Source organism: Dipodomys ordii, unplaced genomic scaffold (genome assembly GCF_000151885.1).
Source record: "Dipodomys ordii isolate 6190 unplaced genomic scaffold, Dord_2.0 Scaffold142, whole genome shotgun sequence".
Lineage (NCBI taxonomy): Eukaryota > Metazoa > Chordata > Mammalia > Rodentia > Heteromyidae > Dipodomys > Dipodomys ordii.
Genome location: NW_012267358.1, coordinates 3,338,682 through 3,351,576, shown reverse-complemented (window position 1 = coordinate 3,351,576; position 12,895 = coordinate 3,338,682). Strand labels below are relative to the sequence as shown.

The 12,895-nt window shown below is 36.8% G+C and overlaps 1 protein-coding gene across 1 annotated transcript in view; it reads left to right on the top strand.

The window, feature by feature from the left end:
* Window positions 1–12,895, top strand: part of Tex11 (testis expressed 11) — a 211,350-nt gene that overhangs the window by 88,556 nt on the left and 109,899 nt on the right. The window contains exon 16 of the mRNA XM_013031614.1: window positions 365–467. Coding sequence (XP_012887068.1) covers window positions 365–467 — 103 coding nt within the window. The remainder of the gene's footprint in view (window positions 1–364; window positions 468–12,895) is intronic.

Here is a 12,895-nt window from a genome sequence, read left to right as displayed (position 1 = left end):
TTCCTCTATTACTTTATCTCCCCCTTTAAAAAAACATTGTAAATAGGTTTCATTATTCTATTTTCATATGTGCATATGAAGGACTTTGATCATATTCACACCTTTTACTTGTGTCATTCATTCTTTTATGTCTAGATCAGAAATAGGCTATTCAAACCTGGCTAGCTCACTCTACTTCCAGAAGCAGAACTCACTATTTCTTTGTCATTTAACAGAAAAGTACATTAAGGACAGAACATTAAAGGTCTTGTGTTTTCATTTGGTGTATCTCTTAACCATTCTGAATATTTTAATGACCTTAGTAAAATATGGTAAGAACTTCTTTATAGTTTTTCTAAAGTAGACCCAATGTTTTGTTTTCCAGGCTAAACTGGCAGTATTAGAGGCTGAACGATTGGATCCTACAAACATTTTCACTCAGTTTTATGTATTCAAGATTGCAATTCTAGAGAACAACTCTGACAAAGGTATATATGTTTTTTAATAAGTGATGTGTTAGTGTTAATGCAAAAGACTAAAAAGTCCTCAAAGAATAAATTATCCACAGTAAAAAAAATCCCCACATTTTAAAGGCAATAGAACTGAATGTTATTTTACATTTTTCTCAAATAAAATGATATAATAATGTAAAAAATCCCGTGGAATTTTATGTAAAAGTGCATACCTATCTAGGGAATCTAATACGGGATAAGAATTGGTGAAAGGCCTTGTCACTGTGTATTTTTCTCTGTTTTCTGTTGGGAGGGGAGATTATAATGAAAACTAGTGTCAATGAAGAACTTCCCTGAGAAGGTTGGGATTGTAGAACAGTTGCCTAGAATGTCTGAGTCCATTCCCAGCACTGAAATATATAGTAAACATTCTCAGGAAATGAAGGTCTTCAGCATACCTTTGCACTTATTTTCAAGGCTATTGATAAAATATTTGGTCTAAAATGGATTTTTTTCTCCACAAAGTACAGTATCTTCCCATCAAATTTCCTAGCTAGTGTGTCTGCACACGCAAATGGATTCTTAGTTACAGATATGCCTGTGCTCCGATATTAATGCTTTCAGCCCTCAAGGTAGTTGAAGTAGTTTGAATTCCAGACTGGTTGTCACTTATGAAGGAAGTAGAGAAGCTTGAATTAATACATCCAAACAGAACTTACACCAATCAAACTAAGCATCTATTATGAACAGTTACTATGTTTATGAGGTTCTGTTATTCATTCTGAAAGAAATATGTAACTTATTCTCAGTGAAAATAGTAAGACAGACCTGTAAAACAATTAAGAAATAGTGACTTGGAGCCAGCTCTGGAACTGAGATCAATAGTCCTGTCATGTCCATCTTCAATTTTGCATTAGAGATTCCTGGGTGTTTGTTTTATTTGATCTCATACATTTAATAATGAAAGAACTTCAAACTTAAACATTTTTGCTAGCAGAAGTGGCAAAAATAGATTCCCTATTATTATTTCTTTAATATAATATTAAATAAAATTATTTTATATTATAATACAGCAGCTTAAGCTTTCTATTTCTCCCCCAGTTAACTGTTACCATTTTATGTCATCTGCTAACAAACAGTTTAACTTCTTCCTTTCCAACTTGTTTGCCTTTTTCATGCCTAATTGCTCTGGCTAGGACTCCCAGTACAATGTTGAATAGAACATTAGAGGGAAAGCTTTCCACTTTTCACTGTTGGGTATTGCTCTAGTGGATGTGGTTTATGCCCTAATGGATCATTTACTGGAAGATATGATCCTAGCATGGCAATGTTAAGAAATGGGGAAACCAATTCCCAGACTTCAAGCTCTTCTATAGAGCTATAATAACAAAAAGCAGCTTGCTATTGGCAACAAAAATAGATCCAAAGATCAATAGAACAGACTAGAAGACCTGAAAATAAAACTATATACTTACAGTTATCTGATATTTGATAAGGGAACCGAAGACACACAGTGGAAAACAGATAGCCTCTTCAATAATCAGTGTTGGGAAAACTGAGCATCCATATGCAGAAAACTAAAAGTTGATCCCCGGTTGTCACAATGCATAAATATCAACTTAAAGTGGATCAAAGACCTCAGTCTCAGACCCATAACTTTGAAATTACTGCAAGAGGGAATAGGAAAAACACTAGAATTGATAGACATAGGGAGAAACTTTTTGAAGAGTCCCAGGGGCCCAACAGATAAGAGAGACTTGACAAATGGGATTACAGAAAAATAGAAAGTTTCTGTACAACAAAGATCATTGTTTTTAAACTAGAAAGGCATCAAACACACTGGGAGAAGATTTTTACCAGCAATACATCCCACAAAGGCCTCATATCCAAAATACACAGGGGCTTAAGAAACTAACACCTCCCAAAGCTAATAAACCAAATACTAATGGGAAAAGGAGTTAAGAAGAGAATTCTCAGAAGAAGAGGTTAGAATGGCAATTTATATATGTATGTATGTATGTGTGTGTGTGTGTGTGTGTGTGTGTGTGTGTGTGTGTATGAGGAAATGCTCATCATCCCTGGTTATAAAGGAAAAGCAAATGAAAACAAATCTGAGATGCCATCTCTCCCCAGTTAGGTTGGCCAACATATTTGTTGTTGTTCGAATTCACAATGTTGGCATGGATGTGGGGATGAAGGAACCCTGTTGCACCGTTGCGGGAAATGTACACTCTCAACAGCAGTCTGGAGATTTCTCAAAAAACTAAACATCGATCTTCCCTAGGACCCAGCCATACAACTCTTGGTTATCTACCCAGAACATCACAAACCAGGATACCATAAAGACACTTGCACATCCATGTTCATTGCTGCACCATTCACAACAGCCAAGTTGTGGAAACAACCAGATGCCCTGCAATAGATGTGTGGATCAAAAATGTGGTACCATATACAATGGAATTTTACATGGCCATTAGAAAGAATAATATGTTATTTGCAAGGAAATGAATGGACTTTGTTAAGTGAGGTAAACCAAGCTCAGAGAGACAAACAGCACATATATTCTCTAATATGGGGAAGCTAGATCCAAAATATTGGGACATAAGAAATTATACAGTTCTTTAGGCACTCATATATAATGAGACTAAAGGAGGATATTATTAGGAGAGGATCACAAAGGTGCAATGCCTACGTGCCTCTGATCATATAAAATAATGTTTATCGAAATTAACTCCAGGGAATGGAAATGAGGATTTATTTCTTTTTTGCTGTTTTCTTTTCTTTTCCTTTTTTCTTGTTCTGTTTATTCGTGCATGTGTCTTTGGGAGTGTAAGGAGGAGCCACAGAAATGGAGGGACAAAAGGTGAACAAATGCCATCAATGGTACTTAATGAACACTATGTTGAAAATGAACTATACAGGGGGACAGGAGGGAAAACAGAGAGAGTAAGGGAAGAGATGACATTGTCCAAAAACAAATGTACTCTTTATTTGACTTATAACTATAACCCCTCTGCATATCACCTTTATAACAATAAAAATAATTAAAAAAACAATAAATCGTGGAACCTTTGGGATGGGGTCTAGTGAGAGGTCATTGAGTCGTTACGGATATGCCCTTGAAGGAGATTAATGTAGTTTTCCTGGGACCCCAATAGCTGTAAGGCTTCTTGTCTTGCATGTGGTATCATTCTCTTACATATGCTTCCACTATGTTAACATTTCCCATAAAGTCCTCATCAGAGCTCTTACACCTTCAGAATTGTGAGCCAAATAAATTTCTTTACTTTCTTAAGTACTAACCTCAGCTTTTGTTATGGGTAACAGAAAATAGCTTGTCATCCTTGTCCTTTGTTGTGTTGATATGCATTTCTTCTATATTTAATTTGTTGAACGTTTTTGTCATGAAAGAATATTGAATGTTTGTGAATATTTTTTGTAACTAAAATGTTATGGTTTTTACCCTTCATTCTGTTTGACACATTACATTTGTGGATTGGCATATTAGTTAAACCATCTCTGCATCCCTGGGATAAATCCCACTTCATCAAGATAAGTGATCTGTTGATGTGCTTTTGAATTTTTTTTTTAGTATTTTGTTGATTTTTTTTTAATATCAGTCTTGGAACTTGTACTCAGGGCCTGGGCACTGTCTCTGAGTTTCTTTGCTCAAGGCTAGTGCTCTACCACTTTAGCCACAGCTCTGCTTTCGGCGTTTTGGTGATGTTTAATTGGAGATAAGAGACTCATGAATTTTCCTGCCTAGGCTGGCTTCAAACCTTGACCCTCAAATCTTAGCCTTCTGAGTAGCTAGACATGTGCCTGTATTATGTTGATCAGAGTTATTGGTCTGTAATTTTATTTTCTTGTAATGTTGTTTATCTGGCTTTGATCTTGGTAATGCTGACCTTGTAAAATAAGTTTGGAAGTGTTCCATCTCTTCATTTTTGGAACAATTTGAAAGAGGTTGGTGTTATTTCTTTAAATATTTCATAGAATTTAGTAGCAAAGCCAGGAGATCCTAAGATGTCAGGAAATTGTTTGATCATCTTACTCATTATTTGTTCAGATTTTTTATTTCTTCATGAATCAGTGAGTAGAATCTTAAGAATTTGTTAGTTTTTTTCTAAGTAATCCAATGTGTTGACATATAACTTTTCATGGTAGTGCTTATGATTCTTTGATTTCTGTAGTATCAATTATAGTGTATAGTGTCTTCTCTTTTACTTCTCATTTGAGTCTTCTCTGTTTTTTTTTCCTAGTCTAGCTAAAATGTATTGATTTTGTTTGCCTTTTTCAAAAAACCTACTTATTATTTCTAGTCTCTTACATTGGTTTATTAGACCTTTATTATGTCCTTCCTTCTACTGAAGTTTGGCTTATTTTATTATTTTTCTAGCTTCTTGAGGCATAATATTTGAGATCCTTTCTTCTTTTGGTGAGATACTATGTTGCCCAGGATGATCTAGAACTCTTCATGTAGCCAGACAGGCCTTAAACTTCTGACACTCCTACCTCAGTTTCCAGAGTAGTAGAATTCCAGGCTTATAGCACTACACCTGGCTTTTCATGTTTGGATATTTTTTTGGGGGGGTTCAGTATTGGGGCTTAAACTCAAGAATTCTCCCTTGTTAGGTAAGAGCTCTTCTACTTGAGCTACAACTTCAGTCCCCTTTTGATGTAGATATTTATTCATATAAACTTCTCTCTTAGAACTGCCTTTACTGAACACTCTAGGTTTTGGTATGTTGTGTTTTCATTTTCATTTATCACCAGTTATTTTTAAATTCCTCCTTTAATTTGTTCTTTGTCTTCTGGGTTATTCAGGTGCATGCTGTTTAATTTCTACATATTTGAAAGATTTCTAAAGCTCTTCATTTTGTTAATTTCTAGCTTTATATTATTATGTTTTGGAAAAACACTTGATATGCCTTCAAACATTAAATTCATTAATACTTATTTTCTGTCTTAATGCATTGTTGGGCAGTACATAATTATGGTCTTGTGCTTGCTAGGCAGATGTTCTACCACTTATTTCATGTTTCCAGTGCTTTTTTGCCTTAGATATTTCTCAGAGTTTCATGCTTTTTGCTGGGGGCTGGCTTCAAACTGCAGTCCTCCTACCTATACCCCCTCAATTGCTGGTATCACAAGCATGCACCATCACTCCCAGTTTGCTTGGGAAGAGAGTCTTACTAAACTTTTCAAGTCTGGTTTCTAGCCCTTAACACATGTCTGTCCTGGAGAATGTGCCATGTATACTTGAGGAGAATTTGTATTCTCTTGCCATCAGATGGATTGTTCTCTACATGTTTGTCAGCTCAATTTGATCTGAACTGTAGATCAGAAGTTCTCCTGTTATCTACCTGGATAATCAGCCCACTGTTGAAGTAGAATATTGAAGACCCCTACGGCTTTTATATTAAGTCTCTATCTACCTTTAGGTCCATATTTGCAATATATTCTTGTTACTGGGGTGTTTCAATACTGGATGCATATGCATTTTAATTTTTTAAATCATTTTACACTTTTGTTATTATACAATGGTCTTTGTCCTTTTTTTCTTTTACAGTTTTGACTTAAACTCTTTTTTTCTGGTACAAGTACAGCTACTGCTGCTCTATTTTGTCGTCCATTTACATTAAGATGTCTTTTTCCATCTGTCTGTGAGTCCTTAAAGGTAAAATGTGTCTCTTATAGACAGCATGTAATCCTTTTTTACTCCATTTGTTCACCACCCTACATCTTTTTATTATAGAATTTAAGCCATTTACATTCAAGATAATAGTGGGTATGTAAAGACTTATAACTAACATTTTGTTGACTCTTCTTTTGTTCTTTTGGAGATCTTTTGCTCCTTTTCCCCTCTCTTCCTGTCTTCCATTGTGATTAGGTGATATTCTGTACTAGTATGTTTTGACTACTTATTTTTTTATCTTTTGTATATTAATTATATAGTTTGTCTTTTGTCTACCATGAGGCTTAGTTTAAACATCTTATACTTAAAGCAGAAAATTTAAAGAATTTTAATTAGCACATATTTGTTGTTCAAAGGAGGTTTCATTGTGTCATATATGCATATAATATACCCTAATCAAACTCACCTCCTCCATTGCTCTACCTCATCCCCTCTCCTCACTTCTGAAAATGATTCCAGCAGGTTTGATTGTTCTATTTTTTTCTTTTTTGGTCAGTTGTAGGGCTTGAACTCAGGGCCTTGGTGTGGTTCCTGAGCTCTTTTGCTTAGGGCAAGCTCTACCACTTTGAGCCACAGCTCCACTTCCAGTGGTTAATTCAAGAATAAATAGTTTCGTGGGTACTTTGGTACCTGGGTTGACTTTGAACCTAAGTCCTCAGATCTCAGCCTCCTGAGTAGCTAGGAATAAAGGCATGAGCCACAAGCACCAGCCTTCATTGTTCTATTTTTATACTTGCTTATAGAACACTTCAACTTATTCACCCTCTCTATTGATCCTTCCCTTTCTCACTGTTCCTCCCCTCCTCTTCTTCCAACGGAGCCCTTGATACGCTATTGTAAGTTGGTAAACAACTCACCTTTGATCATATAAAAAGGCAACATGTTTTATTATGTATACCTTGTCATGTTTTACTTTTTCATGCCAGTAGTGGGGCTTGAAGTCAGGGCCCAGGTGCTGTCCCTTTGTCTTTTCACTCAAGGGTGGTGCTCTACCACTTGAGATACAGCTCTTCTTCTGGCTTTTTAGTGATTAACATGGACTTCTACTGCCTAAGTTGTCTTTGAAGCTTTATCCTTAGATCCTAGCCTCATGAGTAGCTGGGATTATAAGCGTGAACCACCTATGGCCACCTTGGCTATTTGGTTTTGATATGGGGTCTTGATAACCTTGCTGGGACTTGCCTTGAAGTAAAAGTCCCCCTTATCTCAATCTCCCAAGTAGCTGCAATTACAAGCATATTACCACCATACCTGATTGAATTTTATCCTTGCATAAAGTTTCCTGCTACTTATCAGCATCTTTTCCATTTGGCTTGAAGAATTCCTTTTATTATTTCTGGTATGATAGGCTTGGTAATGGTGCTGGTGATGGTATATTTGGGAGTTTTTACTGGCCCTTCATTTCTGAAGAAAAGTTTGGCCAGATAAAACATTTTCAGTATGTCTTCCCAGGCTGTACTATTTTTGCTGATAAGTATGCTCCTAGACTATAAGCATTCACTTGTATGTACTATGCTGTTTTCAAAATCTTGTAGTATACTTTGAGTTTTTTTGATTATTTGATCATGTCTATTATATAGTCTTACCTGGATTGAATCTTTTTGGCCATCTGTTACTTTTTTCTACCTGAGTCTTTATATATTTCCCTGGATTTGTTGAGTTTTCTGCTGTCAAATCTTTACAAAAATTTTCATCTGTGTATCTGTCTTCTTACTGCTACAATTTGAACATTTGCTTTTGCCCCATAAGTCTCATAAACTTGCTTCATTTTTTTTCTTTTCTCTCTTCTGACTATGTATTGCCAATAACCTGTCTTTGGGTTTACAGGTTCTTTTTTTCTAGTTGATCCGTTCTGCCATTGCTCTTTATTGCATTTTCCAGTTCTAGAATTTCTGGAAGTTTTTGTTGTTTGTTTTTTTTTGAGACAAGTTCTCACTTTGCAGCACAGGTTGGCATCAAACTAAAATTCCCCTGCTTTTGCATCTAAGTGCTAGTGCTGGGATTATAGATATGTGCCACCCCGTCCAACCTGAGTTTTTTTTATTTTTTTTTGTATTTATTTTTCCTTTCCTACTGAAGATTGAACTCTCGATCTGTATGTTAACACACATTCTACCACAAGCTACATCCCAAGGCTCCTATTTGTTTTTAAACAATTATTTCAATTTCTATTCAATTTCTCATTTTGTTTTTTATTACTTTCCTAATTTTGTTAAATTGTTTACCTTTTTGAAGTTCACTATGCTTCCTTAAAAATGTTATTGTTTTAAAGGCAGTTTACAGATCCTCATTTCTTTCATTTGTTTTAGATGGAGTAGTCTCTTGTCACTCAGGCTACCCTCAAAATTCCTAAGCTCAAGAGATCCTCATACCTCAGTGCTGGGAATATAACCCTGTGCCTTTGCATCCTGGTAGAAATTGTAAATTTTTTTATTTTAATTTTTATTGTTATTATAAAGATGATGTACAGAGGGGGTTACAGTTATGTAAGTCAAATAAAGAGTACAATTCTTTTTTTTTCTCTCCCACCTTTTCCCTCCTATCTCCACCCACAAGTTGTATAGTTCATTTTCAACATAGTGTCTAGGAAGGACCATTACTGCATTTGCTCACCCTTTTTCCCTCCATTTCTGTGCCCCCCCATGCTCCCAAAGATAAATGAATAAACAACACAAAAATAACAGAAAACAAAAACAGCAAAAAAGAAAAAACTCTCTTGTTCCATTTCCTGGAGTTCATTTTGATAAATATTATTTTGCATAATCAGAGGCACATAGGCATTGTGTCTTTGTATTCTTCCCCCAAGAATATCCTCCTTTGGTCTCCTTTGTGTTAATGCTTAGTATTATTTATCATGTCCAACAGTATTTTGGATCTAGCTTCTACATATGAGAGAAAACACGGGCTATTTGTCTCTTTGAGCCTGACTTGCCTCACTTAACATGATTTCTTCTAGGTCCATCCATTTCCTTGCAAATAATATATTATTCTTTATTTTTTAAAAGAAACAAACCTCACTTCCATGTCCCATAATATTATTTTTCCTAATGACTGTGTAAAATCCCATTGTGTATAGGTATCACATTTTTTGGATTCACTCATCTATTGTAGGGCATCTGTGCTGTTTCCATAACTTGTCTATTATGAATACTGAATCAATGAGCATGGATATGTAAGCTTCTTTACAGTATCCTGGCTTGTGAGGTTCTGGGTAAATGCTCGGGAATAGTATGGCTGGATCATAGGGAAGATCTATGTTTAGTTTTTTGAGGAACCTCTGACTGCTCTCCAGAGGGGTTGTACTAGTTTATATTCCCACCAACAGTGCAATAGGGTTGAAATTCTCATTTCTTTGGGCTATTTTACTACTACTTTATTGTGTTTTTTTAATTTTTAATTTTTTTAATTGTCAAGTTGATATATATAGGGGTTTCAGTTACATAAGTAAGGTAATAAGGACAGTTCTTGCCAATCTTGTTATTCCTTCCATCAATTTCTCCTACTTTCCCTCCCCCCAACACCCCAAGTTGTCCAGATTATTTCCAACATATTGTCTTGTATGTATCGATGTTGCATTGGTTCCCCCTTGTCCTTTGTCTCACTATTCTGCTGTTCCCCTTCTCTTCCCTAATTCAAATAAACGTTTTTACAATACCAGAGTACCAAAATCAAATATGGTAACAACACAGGATATATCATAGGGGGAAAAAATACAAAAGAAACAAAAAAATGGGCTGGGAAGGTGGCTCAGTGGTAGAGCGCTTGCCTTGCATACTTGAGGCCCTGGGTTTGATTCCTCAGTAACCACATAAGCAGAAAAAACCGGAAGTGGCATTGTGGCTCAAGTGGTAGAGCGCTAGTCTTGAGCTGAAGAGCCAAGGGACAGCGCCCAGGCCCAGAGTTCAGGCCATGACCGACAAAAAAAGAAAGAAAGAAAGAAAGAAAGAAACAAACAAAAAAAATCACATAGTACATTAAAAACAAGAACAGCTAAGAAAAACCTTTTCTGTTTTGGTGGTGTGTTTTTCCACCATTACCTAGAAAGGCCTTTCACCAGTCAGCCCACCCAGAGATTCTAGAAACCATGCTTGATATGGTTTTCAGATATAGTTATTGCTCCAATTGTTGGACAGGCTGGCCAGGGCCTGGGCCTGGATCTATAGTATTGAATCTTGAGTGCCCCAACTGGAACAGTCTATACTGATCCTATAAACTGGGTCTTTGAGAAAGATTGCATCTATTGGGTCTGGCTTGTCAGTTGAGTTCCTAGTAGCTAACCTTGAATTCAGAGGAACCACATTAGTCTGAGTCTGTAAGTGCTATCCAGATGCTGTGATGGTCTTGATGCCTGAATCCCATGGGATAGTCTTGGATTCTGACTTGGTGCTGGGGCAGGCATGGAGCCTATTTCTCAAGGACAAGACTGTATCCTGGATCCATGGGCCCTATCATGGCACCTGGATCTACTTAAATGAGCCTAGCCACTGAGTTTACTGAAATACACCAAGAGTTTGTGATGACAGGGTCTGATTTGAAGTCTTGAATACCTAGAGCTTTCTTGCTACCTGGAGTGGGCAGGCCTAGAGCATGGGGATATGTGGGTCTTAGCCTGAAGTTTGGGTCTATAGAATATGTATTAGAGCATAGTATGGGTATTGGCCAGGAAATTGGATCCACGTGGACTGGCCAGGGTCCTAGGGCTGCAGGAGCTCTTCTGATACTTAGCTGCACAGGGGCATTCTTGGATACTGGGTCAATGGGGGCCTAACCCAACACTGGAATCAATTGAAATAGGCCTGGATCCTGAGTGCTAGTATGTGAGGATGCTGAAATAAGCTTGGACAGGGAAATCTTGGCAGCCCTGAGGTCTTTGTCCATAGGGCTGACCTGATGCTTTACACTAGGAGTACAGATCTGGTTCTGGAATGGGTCTGAAGCTTAATGCTGTGGAAATTAAACTGATGCTGGAGACAATTAGAGCCCAAGGCCACAGCAAGCACTCTTTCTGGGGGTAGGCCTGGAGACTGAGTATTCAGAGCAGACCTAAAGCCTGAGGTGTTTTTTTTAAATATATATTTTTATTGTAAAGATACTGTACAAAGGGGTTACAGTTACATGAGCAAGGTAATGAGTTCATTTCCTATTGAGCATGTTACCTCCTCCTTTGTTTTTCCCCTACCATCCCTTCCTTCCCCACCTCCCCCTCAGCTCTTCAGCTCAAGGAGAACACTCTACCGCTTGAGGGGAAGGGAAAAAACAAAGTGTTTAAATAGGGTTACAGGTGGACCCTTGAGCTACAATGCCACTTCCAGTTTTCTAGTGGTTTATTGGAGATAAGAGTCTCACGGAGTTTCCTGCTCGGGCTGGCTTTGAACCAAGATCCTCAGATCTCAGCCTCCTGAGTAGCTAGGATTACAGGAGGGAGCCACCAGTGCCCGGCCAACATAGTGTCATGTACAGTGAGTCATCCTGTATCCTTATTTCAGCATACTGAGTTTTTGAAAACCGCATTGGTACTTTACAAAAGCCTGGGTCCAGTGAGGCTGGAGGATGGAGACCTATTTGGTAGTAGGTTTTACTGGGATCAACCCAGTTTTGAGACAATGTTTTGCACCTGCTTCATTCCCCTTCCTGAAAATAGAGGGTATCTCTGTGTGTGTTGTGTGGCTGGGGACTAGAAAAGGGGTGACATGGTAATAAAGGCTATCCTTTCTTCCCTCTTCAGTGCATCTTTTCTTATATCTGTACTTGACCCACCTGCAGTAATTCTTTATTTATTTTCCTTAGCTCTTGTGAAGGTTTTCAAATGGATGTTTGTTGTAGGCAATGTGTGCTGGAAATTCTTAATTTATCATTTTACGAATATCAAAAGAACCTAAGTTTCTGATTGCTTGATGCTAGTGTACAGAAACACAAATGATTTTTGTATTGCTCTGTATTTTACAACTTTGGTAAACTCATTCCAGTAGATTTCTTGTGAGTTGTACTTGATTTTTTCCATATACAATCATATTGTCTGAATAAAGGCAACCTTTACTAATTCTTTTCCAATCTAGGTACAGTTTTTTTCTTACCTTGTTATACGTTTTGGATTGTCCTGTAATACAATGAATAAAATTGGCAAAGTCCTTGTCTTTTTCCTGATTTCAAGAAAAAGCATTCATTCTTCTACCATTAAGTATAATGTTATTGGTAGATTTTTCAAATAATAATTAGGTTGGGGAAAATGCCCTTTTATTTCTCGTTTCCTGGAAGTTGTTACAAGGAATGGATGATAAGTTTGATCACTTTTTACATCTATTAAAATGATTTAAAATTTTTCAAAGTTTGTTAATAGGGCCAGTTACATTGAGTTTTCAACTGTTAGCTCGCTGCTATATTTTTGGAGAAATTTCACTTGGTCATGGAGTATTCTTTTTGTATAACTTAACTTGCCAAATTTATGCAGAAGATTTGTACCTATGTTCATGACTGATATAGGTCTACAGTTTTCATTTCCTGGAAATCCAAACACTGACAGAATGAGTTAGAATATAACCTTTGTCTCAATTTTCTGGGACAGATTGTGTAAATTGGTATTATTTTCTTCTTTAAATGTTTGGTAGAGATTACCAATGAAGCTGTCTGAGTCTGAAGTTTTAAATCAAACTTTAATCAATTTTTATGTCAAAAGACCTTTATTTTTCTTTTCTTTAGTTTAATTTAAATTGTTGCCTCCTCCTTTGTTTCCCCATACCATCTCTTCCCCTCTCCACCCCCCCACCCC